An 18207-nucleotide genomic window follows, 5' to 3' on the forward strand; every position below is an offset into this window, starting at 1 on the left:
GCAATATTTTTAGTAACTTAGATATAAAATTATTGTTGGAAATTCGTCCAGGTTGGATAACCGAAATTGCTGTACCGCGCCCAAGGGTACCTCGCGGCACATCCGTTTCGGTATAGTAATAATATAAATAATAACTTACTTCCATCCAGAAGTTGAGGATACCGGCCTAGGTCTAAAAGCGCGTGCTAGTCGCGTGCAAACTCGGCCGTATTGACTTTCCAGCGCCTCCGCCAAACTGCCGATCATTTGCACAACCATCGCCTCTCCTTCTTGCCCAGCACCGCTCTTCATGCCCTCCGTGAAATGAAACCTGAGAAACATAATCTTTACTTAACAACTACTTTATACTTACATAAATATTACATTTTAACTAAAATGTCAACAAATCTTAGTGACTAGAAATTATGATTACCGTATAGGTGTGGCCGGCAGGGCACGCGGGTCGTTCGGACCGGGCGGATGGCAGAACACAACTTGCAGAACCAGCAAAAGGGAATTGAACCGACGGCCCAACGTGGACATCATACCGCCTGCCCACCACCACTCATATCTGTTGTAAGAATTAACTATATTTCTCAAGCAATGAAAATGAAGGGCATACAATACAGACAGAAATAATCATTTAAACCCGAATATATTTACAATATTTCATTAAAAATAAGTTTTGTGTTGATCTGTGCAATTGTATTAATAATCTATATAATGCTAGAAGATGCGCCATCTATTGAATTGTTACGAACAGTTACAACCTCATAGTAAGATGCAATAACAGTATTTAAATATTAAGTGTAGAAAGTGAATATACTTAATACGGCCTAGTTCATTAAAACACCAAAAAACTTTTCAGTCAGATTTGGCCATACTTCTTACCTGTAGACTCAGGGTCATCTTTATTTAATTTTCTACTAGTGGAACTATATCATCTGCGAAGGTTTTCGTTTTAAACTTTTCACAGGTTTCATTACTTTTAGTGATTTATATTTTTAGTCACTTCTGAAAATCCTCTACCGTCAAACTTTACACTTTCATGCATGTATTTAAAATTACTGTTTTGTTTAGTCATATGCTAAAAAATATTTTTAATAAAAAGTTGAATGCCGTTGCTACCCATTTAAAATATGGTACTCTATAAACGTAGGTAAGAAGAAGAATGACCTGGTGCCAAGATGCCACAGAAGGTAGAAAACGAGGTAAACTGCGGCAAAAAGCGCGAAAGCCAGAGCTACGGCGAGGTACGGCGGGGCTCCGGCCAGAGCAGCGGCAGCGGCGAGGGGCAGCGCGCCGTGCCACGCTCCCCACGCAACCGCCCACGACCACGCCCACCCGGACTCACTCCATTGCCGGGCAAAGTTCTTCATCTCCTCTAAAAATACAGTTTGAAAAAATATTTACTTATCCAAAATTATATTAACTCTCAAGGAAGTCTAGAATCTGAATTTTAGAAACAAAACACTGTGTGACGATGAACAATCATCAACATTGAAACCAAAGGAAGCATTGGTAACCATTTTAACTGAAAATTGCATTTATGTATAAACAAAATAATGTTACATAGTACGAGTTACAGAACCCTCTGAACAATAAACACGGAACACTAGCAAACGCCAAACGCAAAAGTGCCGTAAACACGCGTGACCTTGAAGTTATTTATAGATTTTTGTTTGCGGTTCTCGGAAATTCTAACCGAGAACTATCGCGAACGTACTATACGGAACCTTTCGGGTTATAAGATTAAGATCCACGACCAGCAGTGGCGTACCTAGAACTTTTGCCGCCCGGGGCGATCTCCAGTTTGCCGCCCTTTCTATTATATTTCAATCAAATAGTGGTTTTTGATAAAAAAAATATTGATATATCACTTCAAAGTAATCATATAAACTTTTCAAAAGAAATGACATTTATAAACTGACATCAAAAAATTTTAGAAAAATTGCCGAACAAAGTCGTAAAGATCCTTTTACGAATTCAACGAATTTTAATGAATACTATAAAATAAAATTATTACCTTGTCCTTGAATTAGAATCCAAAATTTACACTAAAATGCTTTTATATACACCGAGGAATAATATTCGAAATCATAAAGTTATAATCATTTATTATTCAAGAAAGAAAATAAATTTGAAATAAAAAAGTTGTTTTTTACAACTATAAGTAAATATAAAAAATGCCGCCCCAAGGTAAGTGCCGCCCGGTGCGGACCGCACCCACCGCCCCCCCCTAGGTACGCCACTGACGACCAGTGATATAAAGTAAAAATTTGGTAAGTTATTTGCACAGTGATTTATTGAGCGCTTTGGAAGCGAAATTTGGACTAAGCGCAAGTATACTTTGTGTTAAAGTAGGGTGACCCCCATAAATAGTGAATAAAGGACTCCTTGTGAACCAGTGGTGTTTCATTCCCAGTCAGAACCCACAGTACGTAACAATATGTATTGAGACATCAATATTTTAATTTTCTATACAATTAAAATTAAATAAGTAGCGATTGCACTAGTACAGCATGCGTATACTGACCCGTAAGCTCAATTCGGACGAATGTGTGTCACCATGAATAGATATCATCCGAAACCATCTCCTCAAAATCTATTTATTTTAAATAACAGCTCACACATAATTTTTGTAATCTCTAAAATTATCCTTTTGTTTTTTTGTGTAATTCAAATCTACACAAATTGTTAAATATTTAATTTTTTTTTGTCGAGCAAAATCTTTTCAATCAATTAAAAGATTTCCTTTAAAGCTTACCTTTTAATTTACTCAGTAAGAATGACTTGCCGGAGCCCCAGCGCGCGTAGAGGCCGACGGTGATTGGCACGGAGAGGCTGGGCTCGGACAACATGTCGGCCAGCGCGGCACTGTACAGCTCGTAGCCCAGCATGTTCTCGTTGTCCTCGTTAGTGTTCAGCTTGCGGGCGCCGAAGATCTGACCCAGTATCGTCTTGTTGTAACTCATGTCGATGTTGTACGGCGTTTCGTTCATTTTGTTAGGCTTGTACAGCAGCTGACTGTTCTTTGGGTTTCTTAATAGAATCTCGACTATTTGCTGGAAGACAGATAAATATTACATATTAATGAAACAAATCACTTATTGCTAAGCGCAAAACAGAACAGCTCGACCAATCAGGCTAATATTTTTTCATATTTACGTTAAAGCACGAGGATTATTCTAAAAGGGAGAAAAAAAGAGAATTTACGTGGGAAATTAAAAAGTACTTCTTTTTCCATACAAACAAACTGAGAAAATTTATGAAAATTCTTTTTATATGAATATAGTAAACAAATGCATTATTCATACAAAGCATGATTTTAGTTGCAAAATTCTTTTATATTTGTAGACCTCTCACACAGACCACAGAGTAATTTAAAACAACTATCTCTGGTTTAAATATGTGACATCAATCAAAAGTGCAAAAGTGTAATAAGGTGTCCTATTCTGTAAAAAAGGACATTGTTATTAAAGCAATTCAGTGTGGTGAAATCATCTTCATCAATTCACTCATAGGACTCATAGGACGTCCAATGTTAGACAAAGGCCTCATCCTGGCCTTGTTGGAATTGGTTAAATTGAGCATACTGTATATGAGTGAACTTATACTTGAATTTGTTTGGAAAATTAGTGGTTCAAGTGTTACGCGGTTACATACTGAGGATGGTGAGAAAGCGAGTGTTGGGCGGTACCTTGGAGCGCGCGCGCATGGCAATGTGCAAGGCGGTGTCGCCGCGGTTGTCGGCCACGTTGACCCGCGCTTTGCGTTCTAACAGCAGTTGAACCATCTCGGCGTGACGTGACCGCACCGCTCGCAGCAGCGCCGTATCACCGCTCTACAACCGAACCAAGTTAACTAGGTTAGCACAGACTTGGAGTAGCAGTTTAGGGTGGGGGCTCTAAACTCCCATTAGCTTGAGCGACTCTAAGGTGGACGTCGAATTGATTTGGCTCGACCCATCATGATAACACAACGAGGGTTTCGGGGGTAGCATGCACTACGCATACATACTCCGGGACGAACTATCTAAAATAATAAAAAAAATTAATAAATTAATAACCATTTTCCTCCCCTCAGAGGCAGGAACCGGATGATTTCCCCTAAGACAAAAAAAAGAGACTTCATCGAGTTTTATTTGCAATAGAATCAAGTACTTTGGAATCCTTCTCTTCTATGTTATTCCGTTTCGAGTGCTCTACAGAACCCATGGTCACGACAGTGGTCGTACGTATGTATCAGTTATTTCGATTAACGCAGGATAAATCTTTGAAGACAGTATAATTATTTATGTAAAAAGGAGATCAATGAGCAATACATTAAAAGGGGTTATGACAAATTTGTTTTCCCGCAGACATGGACATTAATGACATTTGGACGATGCTCAAATCACAAAAACCGAAGTAATTAATTTATTGTAAACAAAAATTCTCAAATATAGCAATTGGCCACTCCGCCTATGCTGGATTAAAAGAAAAATATATTTTTTTATATAATTCTTATTTGTCGTCAACTTTTTTTAACTCTGTTTTATTTTTGACTCTACCCTGCTTTGCAAGGTTATGACGAAGAAGAAGAAACAAACTCTACAAATAAATCTTTTAACAAAAGTTTAAGAACATTCATTTATGTATGTACATTATCTGTCAAATGCACTTTAAATGAAAACGAAATAATTAAACGTTTATTTAAGTTAATTAATTATTTAAATATTCCTTCCGATAATATGCCTTTTTGTCAATTTATTTTTAAATATACGTCTTGAATTTACTTAATGGTGGTTCAATAATTTTATTACAAAATCTGATTCCTTTTATTAAAATTAACAAGAGATTTTTACAGTCGAAATTTTGATACAGCCACACACAATTGATTGTAAGCCTGTAAGGAAGCCATGTAAGGATTTTGACGTTTTGTATAAAAAATCATTGCCCAACCTAAATATTCCTCATACGATCAAATGGAAAGAGTTTAGACACCAGTAAACAAAGGTCATGTTAAATAAAATTAATATGACACGTAGCAGTTTTGAACAGATCAAATGCGACACGTGACAACAATTCACTCGCGTATGCACTTGTGTATGACAACGTGTCATCCTCGTTACATGTGCCAGCTTTCAGTTTTATCTGGGAGCGGCGGTTTTTCGAATTGTTTGCCAAAGATAACGTGGGAGAAAATAAACGACTCACACTCGTACAGTGTTCCAAGTCCGGGTTAGAGGCGAGCAACAACTTCAGTATCGCTACGTGACCTTTTTCCACGGCCGTGTAAACCGGCGTTTTTTTCTCCTTGCCCGGTAAATCGACGTCGACGTGTTTCTTCAATAGTGCTTCTACGATGTTCTTATGTCCTCCTTTAACGGCGTGAAGTAGCGGGGTATCTTTTGAATGGTCCTGTATAAATAAATTTATTTTTATTAATTTTGAAAAAAAAAATGTAATTGTCATTAATATATCTTTAAAGTGTATATGCTTACCTGGACATTAATATAAGCTCCAGAGTTGATAAGAGCCAAAGCGATATCGTAGTACCCTTCCTTGCATGCTATTGCCAATGCGGTATAGCCGTCCTTGTCCAACGCGTTGACGTTCGGCTTGTGTTCAAGGAGCATTTGCACAATTTCAAAGTGATTACCTGAATATGTAATAGAACTATGTTAAAAGAAACATATACATAATTAAAGAACTTTAAATGGACATTATATATCTAATTGCATTTCTTGGAAGAAGCCAGTACAGCACAGCTGGCCGTGTTTCTGTTTCGCTTCAATGGACATGGTAGATCATAAACTTATTGAATTATTAGGAATGATTACTTTAATTCGATGCAACGAAGACAGGAGCAATGCTACTCTAGATTTTGTATACATTTATATTTTATTCTACGGACCCTGTTAATATAGTGCTCTTTCAACCGCACTTTTATTAGCAAATAAAAAGGATCGACGAGATTATGATAAATGACATGATTATGGTAAATGACATTATTTGTTTCTACAGCCTTACAACATATTAAACATAATTTTTAAAATTGAATTTGTATAAAAATACCCCGAATCAAGAGTAAACTCTAATAATCAACATTAAATAAAAAAAATAACGGGTCCGCACTGAACAAAGAGATGTAGACTGACATTTTACTTTTATGTAAATGTCTCAGTTCGTTATTAGTAATAAATGAGATCATCGTTATCATTATGGTCATCATTTCAGTCCTAGACGTTCATTAATGGACAAAGGCTTCTTCCAATGGCACCATTCCGATTGAGTCTAAATCTAGCATCTTTTGATGACCTTAATAAAGTTGCAAGCCGTCTTAGCCACAAGTGAGGACTCTCCTTTTCTTAAAACTTATTTAATGGTAAAACTTCTCTGCATACCGTGAGTGGCTTGCAAGAGCGGTGTCCAGCAGTACATGCCGGCGGTGTTGGGGTCGGCACCGGCCCGCAGTAGAGCGGCGCATGAGGTTGCATCGCCAGCCCGTGCAGCCCACGTGAGCGCCGACGTCGCATACTTGTCGCATGAATTGGCCCTCGCGCCAGCGGATAGTAAGCGCTGCACCACGCCGCTGTGACGACGTCCCGCTGCCCATACTAACGAACTGACCATAAGAAATTATTGTTTTTTACGTTCCAACGGGCGCGCCTCGTATTTGTTACGAAACCAAATTTATGAATAAATATTGCCTCAATGTTTTACTAATCAATACTATACTTAGTCTTACCATAAATATTATTACAAAGAAAAAAAATTGTGCGTAACATTTATTGCTATTAGAATGTCTTAGTTTAATAATATATTAATATAAAACCATTAGAAATATATAAAGATTTTTCGAAGTGGTCTTTATTAACTGCATTACAGTCCCTTAAACGTCGAGACCATTATCAATAACAGCACACACTCTTTCTTCGGGGAAATTATTTTCTGGCTACCGTGTAGATTGTTTGAGAGACTTGAAATTATCCTAGCGTTTAGAGCAAGTGTTACTGCCTGAAACTGCCCGAAACGTTTGTTTCTAACCAACCTGGGTAGATCGAGCTTTATGACCGGGTGCCGCGTTTTCAACATTTTTGCTTTTCAATGAAGTATCTTTAAAGGGGCTTAACTACCTTCTCAAGAATGGTATCTAGATAAACTTGTGTCAATATTTTCAGCCACTCCTTTACAGCTAACACCTCACCAAACCATCACGGATAATGCCCGCAGTGTACTCTGTTGACTCATTGAGAAACTTGTTTAGAGCTTTCAGCATAAATACGTTCATTTTGTTTGTCAAAACATTGCTCAATTGTAAAAATATTTTCATACGTAAACAGAATTTCTCTGTTACCTCCCTTTGCGTATCACTTAAGTAGTTGTTTTGATTTTTATCTTATTCTTTTTTAAATTATCAATTAAGAAATGACTAGAGCCTCACTTATAGGCTGTAAATCCTAAGTCATCTTTTAAAATATGTGACCTAGGAGTTACCTTTATCTTCCGAGATTAAATCCTGTTTTAAAGGAAAAGGATATAATCGAGTAAAAAAAAGTATTTTACATTTTTCATTTGTTTTTATTGTTTCTCCGTGCCGTATTTTAAGCGCCTTTAGTTTTATTGTCTGTCGCATCAATTTATATTAGATAATTATAACAGTCTACGAATTAATCGGAAAGATAAGTATTCCCTCTATTACTAATTTACTTGTTCATAATTTATTTTACACTGAAGATAAACGTGCTTACAAGATGTTGATTCATATAGTCCTGATTACTTTTATTTATTTATTATAATTTGCATTTTTACTATAATTTTATGTTTTGCAATAAAAAAATTACTAATTAAGCCTCCGCTCTGAAGTATACAAAAAGATATAATTAATAAGATTTGGGCACCAAGGTGAAGTACGAAATGAAAATGTTTTTTTTATAACACAACGGTCTACTTAATACAGAACAATACGACGTTATATATCAAGATCAAAATAGTTGTTATTTACACTGAAGCGCAAAATACGAATGTTTCTTGTTTGTAATAAATTTCTCAAGGCGAATTTTTTCAAACATGAATTATATTTTATTGGTAATACTCAAGAGAATCAAATCCATTTTAGATTTATATACCTCGGAACTATTATAGTTTCCGCAATGTGTTAAAATTTTACTTTACATTATTTTTTTATTTATTAATCGCTACAATTCAAGATATATTTTAAGACGTCATTAAGTTCTAAAAATGACTGTAGTGGACTGCGTATTTTAGTCGAGCAATAAACATATTAAACCAGTCTAGACTGAGATACCGATAAATTTTTTAAATAGAAAACGTTTCTTGTAAACATTTGCAACTGCTAATTAAATGGATGTTCCTACAGTATTATTTTTTTGTGACACGATAAGAAGCGCTCTTCGAATCGATTTTTATAAGTATTGTGGGTGATGATCCATTTTGTCTGATATTTTAAAGTTGTAAATTATGTCACAGCTGTAATCAATCAAATAGAGAACGAATTTGATATAATGCCTAAAAATGAATTCAGTTTAAACACCGACTTATACAGACCCATTGCTACTGACTAACATAAAGATGGTATTAACAGAGAAGGGCCTAAAATATTTTGCAGATAAAAAAATTAAACACTTGCTCTTGAAAGTCAATGGTTATTTATTATTTTATTATTGCTTATTTTTATTACTTATTTGAAGAGTCAGTGAGTTAAATTGCTGTTAATTACCTATTATCTATATCCTATTATATATCTAAACAAAAGGTAACTCTGCCTTATCAATTATTGTTATCTATTAAAAAAGCAAAAATTTGTGATTTGGTTAATTATTGATAGTAATAACAATAATCATGAAACACAAAACTGAAGGAATCACAGTTTATTTCAGTATCATTAGTCAAGGTTTTAAAGCTAATCAAATTTTAATAGCTGGAAAAAAATGTTCGTAAATAAATGACGATTGTAAATAAGAAACACAGATTAATTTTTATTTGCTAAATTATTTAATTTTGTCCTAAAGCAATAATAACAGTATTAACCGCATAGGTTGATTAAGTTGTTATAATTTTTGAGACATAGTTATGAATATATTAATTTTACAACATTCAGATACAATGAAGGACAAAGTATCTTTTATTTAAATGATTCTCATGACATTGTACCTCCAAAGATGAGGTAGACTCGTTGTGGTCATGCGCTAGTGGTAACCAAATATGAACGTACGCAAATTTAAAGAAATTCTATTCCTAATGTAAGCACATTAAAGCTTCAGTTAAAATTAAAGATTACGACTAAAAATTAAATTGTAGAGAAATTTAAAACCAAAACAGTAAAGACTATTACTGAGAAATCATATGAAAGAAATGTTTAATTCCTTGTGGTGATTTAAAAAACTTCTATTTTATGTATTATAAAAATTCAAAGAAACTTACTTGATATTATAATTTCCGTGGGCGTGAACATCGGCTCCTTTTTCTAACAAGAGTGCGACTGCTTCTTCGTGGCCCTTGTACGAGGCCCACATTAGAGGGGTCCACCCTCCCTAAGAGCAGAGTTTCTATTATTAGAATACGCATGTAATTGTTATTTTTAATTTACACTTTATTGTTCATCTAATGTGGGTGCATAAACATGAAATAGAACCCACAATTGGCGGTCTCCACGATTTTTTACTAACAACTTTTGGATGTATTGGAAACTATGTTGCCTAAAAGGGCGTCGACAGATACTAAAGAAAATAGTAAATATGTAATGTTGTAAAAGAAAATCAATAAATAAAATCATATATTTATAACAGAGAATTCAGTCATTCCAACTAGACTAGACTCTCTTCATCTAGATCCGACTAGATAAGTATAAGAGATATAAAAATTTATCAAAATTGCTACAAAATTGGTTTTTGTGATTTGGAGGGATCGAATTTAGTAAAATCAGTAATTGACAAGGTGCAGGCAGAAAAAGGTGTTAGACAGAGATTAACGACTGAAACTTGCGATCGCAAGTCGCGAGTTCGATTCCCGAATTACAATCTTATATAAATCACACTGTAATATATATATATATATATATATATATATATATATATATATATATATATATATATATATATAAATTGCTATATATTATACATTGCCACTGCTCATAAGCAAGTTTTCAAAGAATGAGGAGCGTCGTGTCCTCTACGTACCTAAATACCACACTTCGATCGCCAACCCGCCGCCTGCCAAGTGTGGCGATTATGGTATAACCCCTCATAGATATCTTTGGGGAAGGCGATTTAACTGCACTATTACAAAGAGTCTTGTTATATTTTGATACGTTACGTAAATTATATAATAATTATTACTATTTAAACTTACGTCTCTTGCACCTAACTCATTTAACTTAATTAGATGTTTATTTATTTTTCATTTGTTTTTGTTTATTATTTCTTCCCTGTTGGCATAATTTAAATTTTTGTTACTATGATATACGATATGTGTGTTTTGATTATCACAAATGGTAGATGTTGCGACTGTCTTTTATAATTTCTTCGATAATATTTGTTCACAATTCATAATTATTAGATTATGTTAATGATTGTAACTACTATTGGCGGTTCTACTTCCATAAATAAATAGAAAATATGTTGGATTTATTGCATATAAAGTAAAAATGCTTGTTAATGCCTGTAAATTTAAATGTACCTTAATTCAGATATGTTTAATGTTGATCTATAATATATTAAATAACAGGCTTTTATAGATGCATTTGCTACTTATATTACGTAATTTATACGATGTGTTTATAAGTTTTAATGTGTTAAGTAGTCATAAAATCAGATTCATTATCTTAAAATATTATTAGAGATAAACGTGAACACTACGAACTCGTTGCCAAAAAGCTTAGCATTTTAGTAAATTATCTGATGGCATTACCAACTATCTATTTACGTATCTATTTACGAATTATTCTTTAGTAAGACCTTCGTAGGAATGTTCAGGGTTTTATTTTTTTTTATTACCATAACCAAAAAAAAAACAGGATTTACAATTTAATTTATACATTGCATGCTTTGATATAACCGTGGACAAAAAAAACAAATAGTAATCCAATAGATTACTATTTCTAATATATTTTATAAAAAAGAAATTAGTAATAGTTAGTACTTAAAAATTATTTTTAATCCTTAATTTAACTCGTGTTATGGGCATTGGAGGCGCTAAAATTTATGCTACCAAAGATATACACGGTTGTTTATATTTATAACTGCTTCAAAGAAAAAAAAAAAAAAACTTTTACTCTTATATCTAATCACCATGTAAAATGACTATTCTGAAAAATTATTACATCAATTGATTTTTACTATTGATATGTGATAGGACAATAACTTCTGGCAGTGCAGTCGGCAGAGATACATAGTAAACAATAATATTAGCAATTCGAATTATGAAAACCCTTTTTTATTATATTATGATTACGTAATTTATTATTTCTGAAACCATTGTTTTTGGATAAGGTGTACCTTATATTAATTGGTAACAAATAAGCCATACATTGAACCCTTTAAAGCACCCATCAATCAACCTGTATTACCAAAAAATGATATATAAATATTCTTTTTTTTACACTAAACTGTATCAGAGATAGATTTTAATTTGAAAGAAATTAAAGTAAACTTACATTTCCCATTTGGCATTATAAACTAAAAAGGAAATACGTAAAAAATCCTCACTAATTAATTATAATCAGTTTTAATTTATCATTGACCAATTGCAAGAAGTTATTGATAATTTTTGAGATATTTTTATACCAAACTAAAGAAACGTCGGCCTTCGTTTAGACGGCTTCATATCAAAGCGGCTGCAAAACTTTGACACCGCATAGCTAATAAAGGGAAACAGTCTATAAATAAATTGTTTATGAAAGGAGTTCTCTATGCAGCGGTATTGGTGTGTATTTTAGCCAGATTTAAGTATGCGTGGATGTCACTGACATCTTGGCAGGCCTCCACGTGGAGTATAAATATACATATTTTGGGTTCACAGTCGAGAATACATTTTGGTCATTGCTCTATAATATATGGGTCATAATATTAGGCACAAATAGTGTTGAGTTTCAGAACCAAGCAATGGGAGGTTATGAATGCCTTACTAAACCATAAGCCGTTCGATACGAATCTTTTATAATTTGACTCATATTTAATGAATCGTAGCCTTAAGATATGTCGAATTTAATTAAGTCTTCAAAAGCTAGTCAACAGCAATTAAGCTAATATTTTCTCGTATTTTCAATAACGTTGAGGAAGTTTTCTAAAGAAACGACAATTGGGAAAAATGTAAGAACATTAAAAAAAAAAACAACAAGAGGATAATAACGTATAACATAAATCATTAGCAATTAGTATAGTCATAGTCATTGTATAAGTCTTACAGCGTACGAAATCTAAAACATGACTATTGTTACTACATAAAATCAGTAATTTTAATTCAATTAAAGTGATCCATTAGAAATGTTTATTTCTTACGCCTATTAGACCGCGAGGGTAAATATTGTATAAAAACATTTATGTTGGAGTTGCTGCTTAGGGTGACAATATAAAAATAATATATTAGTATATTAATTATTGAGAAATACCTTTACAAAAAACATAAAACGTCACACGTATGCATAAGGAACAGCTTTCAAATGTAGCATCACTTGTGAGTAAATACGTATTGTATTATTTTTTAAATAAATATTTTTTACGTTCTTTCTTGTGTTAATATAAGTTTTTACAAAGTAGTGAATTTATAAAATTTGGAATAAACTTCGCCGCGTCCACCGAATAAAATGATAATTCCGAAAATGCATCTTAATTTTTCTATTGTTGTTTATATTTTATCGTGTTTATTTAGAGAGGAAAAAAAACATAACTTTATATACGCCCTTTGTATACTCCCCTTTTTAGGCAAAAATTATAGTGTATTGAAATTCGTAAATTGCAAATATTAAAAACCCTTTAAAAATGATAACGGCGATTGTCATTTTATTCAGACAGAGCAACGATTTGTTTAAAAGAGCCCCAAATTTTATTTCGCGCGGCGTTGAAATCTCTAGAAATCCTGTGGAGAAGAAAAATAGTCATATTGGTAATATTACTCACGCAGTCCCTGGAGTCGACTTGAGCGCCGGCGTCTAAGAGGTCGCGCATAACGGGGAGGTGTCCCCCACGCGCGGCGAAGGCGAGCGGCGTCCAGCCGTCCGCATCGGGCGCGCTCGCGTCGGCGCCGGCGGCCAGCAGCACGCGCACCGCGCCTGCGCGCCCCAACTCCGCCGCACACATGAGCGCCGTCGTTCCATTCTTAAATTGATACACTTGGTTGTAGTATGTAGCAGCCCGAGCCGAGGCTCTATATATTCATTGTTAAGGCAAGATTGATTAATAAGTCCGCCCAGGATTCCGCCTCGCACATCTCGCGGACTGCCCGACGTGGCAGTCGGAGCGGCGTATCCTAGCGGATGAGATCGGACAGGACCTTTCCTTGCGAGCAGTCGTGTCGGCGATGCTGAGCGGGTCATCGGCGTGGAGAGCCGTGGCCTCTTTCTGTGAGACCGTCATGGTCCAGAAAGTGGCGGCCTAACGGGATCGGCAGAGGACAGATCCCACTCGAAGACAGCTCCGTCAGCGCAGGGACGCGCCTCGCGACGGCCCTCCGGTGAATGGTATTCCCCTACCATAAACGGGGCCTTCGGAGTCGCGGGAGTTTAGGGTGGGGGCCCTTAACTCCCACTAGTTTCGGCGACTCTGAGGCGGACGATGGTTCGACGTGGTCTCGAACCATCGTGATAGCACCACGAGGGTTTCGGGGGTAGCGTGAATCATACACGCATACCCCGAGACGGGCTATCTAAAATAGCATGACGCGAGGGAAGACTGCGTGGCAATTCCTGACCGGGAGATACCGCGATCCCCCCGTATAGCGCAGAGGGCGATCACTGGGGGTGGGGGGGTTCAGTGGGTAGGAATTCCACATAACCTAGTCCTCCCCCAGAGGCGGAGCATCTTGAACGTCCGGTAGATCCCCCCCCGACACAAAAAAATAAGATTGATTAATAAAGCCTATTAACATATATAGGAGAGACTCACATCACATCACTGAATCAACATATCGAAGCTGGCAGTAGTCTATGTATAAACGCCTATTTAAACTTACGTTGTATCAATATCTTGATTTTTCTAGTGTGAAATTTTTTATTCGTACTTCTCATGTCCTGGGTACACTCCCTAACAGTTACAATCATAATTTAATTAAATTTCTTATTTCCATACTCTTCTTTCTTCCGTCTTAATGTCATCCATTCATTCCTATTTTATTCGTCACAATTTCTGGTGTTCATAATAATCGAGAGATGAATAAATGAATAATCCAGACAGGGTGAAGCTATTTATATCTTCTGTCTTTTAAAACACGCAACATAGTCTTGTGCTATATTCACACTTGCAGATAAAATACTTTGCCTTTGTGTTCAAAAGAATGTGTGGATTTCTTCCAATTTTGTTTGTTCACTGTTTTGATCGCGTTTATTCGTCCGAATACTAAATGGAAGAACACATAATTTTTTGTCACAGAGGAGTTTCATTATTCCTATTAGTAGCCCGGAACACAGACATTTGACCAATTTCAAACGAATGGAGAGTTTTAAAAATTGCATTACAGCAATTCGGTGCTTTCTATTGTCCTACTCAAATTTAAAATCACGAAAAGATTTAATACCGAAAAGCGCGAAAATGATAAAATAGCTAGAAAAAATGTTTTAATATAAAATAATTTTTCCATATGAATTGCCAAAATGTTAATGTTTTGTTCGAAATCACACTTTACCTAATATCTATGATCAGGAATATTTTAATATTAAATAAAATATTTACATAAATATTAAATAAAAAAAAGAAACTGTCCTAATCAATAAATTATAACTTTAATTTATATTAAAGTAACTAAACACTATTATTACGTATGTATAAATTCCAGTGCACACAGCCTAATTTAGTTGTAATGTAGAAAATTAATTTGACAACACTTAATTTATTAAGTAATTAATATTGTAAGTATATTATTACATTTATTTATGTCATATTAAATTTTGACCGTGACATTAAGAATATTTATTGATACGATTCAAATATTTAGCCGACTATTATTTAACTACGCAGATGCCAAAGTTATATTAATCAATACCAAAAAATAAATGAAAAAATACAATGATTATATTAATGAGTTTCTTGAAATTCATCGTAATGGATTCGAAACATAAAATGACACATACTTTTAAGAATTTAATATCATACATTATTATTAGAGGCGCACTCAATGGACCATAACGACAGCTATGCTCGGGATTCCTTTACAAGATATGAGATACGAGGATGAACAACAATCTTCGATATAGCCCAGCGGTTTAGCAAGTTAAAGAGCCAATGGGCAGGCCACATAGAGCCCAGAACAGACGGCCGTTAGGGTCTTGAGGTTCTGGAATGGAGACCAGGGACCGGCTCCCGCAGCCTAAGGACATCCGTCCACAATGTGGACAGACGACCTTGTTACGTCGGAAGAAACTGGATGTAGAACCTCTTGCAACAAGTTCTATTGGAAATCTATGGAAGAGATCTATGTCCAGCAGTTTACATTATACGACTGACGTTATGATGAAGATAAATAAAATAAATAAACAGATCAATTTGGAATTTGTACCAGTGTATTTTGTATCGACATTGTAACACAAAACGATTATTGTTTTTAAAAATAACTTCAAAAATTTCACGCCGACTTATCTGATAAAACAATTTACTATCACATATTTATTATGTATTAAATTTCTGTAAAGCGTCAATCGATATATACCTATTAAAGACGAAGAATAATTACTCGTTACTCTTAATATAAAAACTGCAACAAAGCCACTAAATACAATTGATGAAGAAAAAATCTGGATTTATTGGAAAGCGCTGATGACCACATTAGAAACAAACACGTCTATGATAAACGTATACTGATTGTGACGACAATGAAAATAATAAGTTTGAAATACCTCATCCTTGTCATCGATGTTGAGGTTCTTATTGGTGGCGATGTACTGCTGCAGTTCGGCGGTCTCATCATTGTTCACGAGTTGCGATAGCGTCTTGAAACACGCCAGCGAGACCATCGACTCGCTGCGGTGGAGACTCTGTCACCAAAAGGTACTTCATTTAATAAATGAAAGCCAAAAAGTACTTACATATTCATAATACTGCTAAGACTTTAGAGGTAAACATGATAAATCTAACCGCCTTAACTTTAACGGATTAGTTTAACAACTATTATAAAAACACATCTGTTTCACGTCACGAAAAAGTAAAGATTCATCTAGGCAGGTTATTATCAATGTCAATACAGATCGTCAAACATTTTAATACAATATTTCATGCGTTATGCAAAATAGAACAACTCATTCAGTTAAAATGTAAAAAATAAACACGGAAAATATTTATTTCATTCACACCTCAATCGGTTGCAGGACCCAGCGCTTCATTTATGTTTTCGATATTAAAATTCAATAAGTGAGAAATAGCTTAATTAACGCACAAACGTTCGGCTGCCGCGCTCCACAGTGTTTATAATGAGCATTACTAGTAGACATAAAGATACGATAACGATATCACAAGGTAGTTCAATTAATACCTTACGTCTAAATATGTCAGATGTTATTTTTTGCGTCCGAAAATCATTAAGATTTATTATCACATAGATAAATAAATATTTATTTGAAATAAACAGGTTCATGTGGTCAATAACAAGATTTTAAAGAGCAATATTTCCATTGCAAATATATTTATTTTAAATTAAAACGGATCGTCGTAAGTTTATGTAAAGAGAATCGAGTAAAATCCATTCATCAAGTTACTAGGTTATCATGCCAGTTGCTATCATTTTGTAAAAATAAATGTTAGTAAATAACACATTGCAAACATATTAAACACACGATGTTATGAAGCAGTTGCAAATTCAAGAATATATAGACCGTATTAGAATGTCGCCGGAGAGCGAAACCATGGAAAGCGAAGCCATGGCTGAAGCGGCGATGCTCGCCCGGTGGCGCCGTCACTGTAAATCGCGGGACACTGAAGTGCGGACCGGCGGAGTGAGGCCCGGAGGCCTCTCCGCCGCCCATGTGCAGCTGCAGGAACGACGGCCGCCGCCGCTTGGGCAGCTGCAGCACTGGTGGCGCCAGCATCGGGCCTGCAAAGCTGTTGCTCTTCGCACGACGTGTCGGCGGAACCTCTTCACCCACATTTATCTGGGAAGACCTCTCAGAGCCCGAACCGCTGCGTTCTGTGTCCGACGATCCCGGGGATTCTTCGACAGCCTCGAGCGGCGTCTCCTGGACGACGGGCGGCCTCGATACATTTTTCGGCTTGTGTATATTCGCGATGAGACACCTAATGTGCACGTACTCATTATCGTTCTCGGAAGGTTTCGGCAGCTGCGGCGGGAGGGACATGATGCGTCTAACTTGCGCATAATATCACGAGCGGCTTGCGAAGCGTCCTGTGACAGATTTTGTCTCGTGACGACTGGTGAGTAAGCGCGCGACGGGGAATACGGCCGGCGTCTCGCGTGGCGGCGGGCGGCAGCCGATGGGCGGTCACTATTTGCGTGGCGGCTAGGCGGGCGGAGGGCGGACGCGATGAATGAACGGAGATACGTACTAAGGAATAGGTGCTGTAGGTACGCAGAGACAGACGTTTTAAAACCGCAGAGGTGGAGCGCATGGCGGCTCTCTCGGGGGGCAGCATGTCGCGCGGCGGCTGCGCACAGTGTGAAGCCGCGCCGGCACGCTGCCGCCCGCGCCCCGCCAGCTACTTATGTATTTTTTTAAATATTTCCAATTTGTATTTATAACAATTCTCCTTCAAATGCAAATTATTTAAGTTTTTTGATTTTCAAGGTCTAATTTAACGGAGTATTTGAAAATGTTCTCAAATTGATTACCCACGATTGGTTAAAATTTGAAAGATTAATAAGAAATAAAATAAACTATTGTTTTGCTTTCGTTGTTTAGTAGTTCTAAACTAGGAACATGGATTTGATCATTGACATGATACGCATTTTTTGTCGTCGTTACTCTAAGAAAAACAAAATCATATACTTTTACGTTGTTGTTATGAACGCGCATACGTATATTACGGTTGATATCTGAAAACGAAAACTTTAGTCCGAATTTAACATT

At 35.8% G+C, this 18207-nt stretch overlaps 1 protein-coding gene across 1 annotated transcript in view; it reads right to left on the bottom strand.

The window, feature by feature from the left end:
- Arms (Ankyrin repeat-rich membrane spanning) overlaps positions 1-17583 on the bottom strand; it is a 32865-nt gene extending 15282 nt beyond the window's left edge. Inside the window, exons 1-12 of the mRNA XM_068773260.1 lie at positions 16999-17583; positions 16027-16164; positions 13100-13297; positions 9408-9517; positions 6368-6588; positions 5465-5622; positions 5178-5381; positions 3680-3823; positions 2747-3044; positions 1156-1363; positions 413-550; positions 140-310 (exon numbers count right to left, since the gene is read on the bottom strand). Of these exons, the coding sequence (XP_068629361.1) occupies positions 140-310; positions 413-550; positions 1156-1363; positions 2747-3044; positions 3680-3823; positions 5178-5381; positions 5465-5622; positions 6368-6588; positions 9408-9517; positions 13100-13297; positions 16027-16164; positions 16999-17478 (2468 nt within the window). The 5' untranslated portion in view covers positions 17479-17583. The remainder of the gene's footprint in view (positions 1-139; positions 311-412; positions 551-1155; positions 1364-2746; positions 3045-3679; positions 3824-5177; positions 5382-5464; positions 5623-6367; positions 6589-9407; positions 9518-13099; positions 13298-16026; positions 16165-16998) is intronic.
- Between the last annotated feature and the right edge of the window lie 624 nt (positions 17584-18207).

This window comes from Battus philenor, unplaced genomic scaffold (assembly GCF_028537555.1).
Source record: "Battus philenor isolate CCGP_79_NKW_IND1 unplaced genomic scaffold, ilBatPhil1.0.hap1 SCAF_6, whole genome shotgun sequence".
NCBI classification, from domain to species: Eukaryota; Metazoa; Arthropoda; class Insecta; order Lepidoptera; family Papilionidae; genus Battus; species Battus philenor.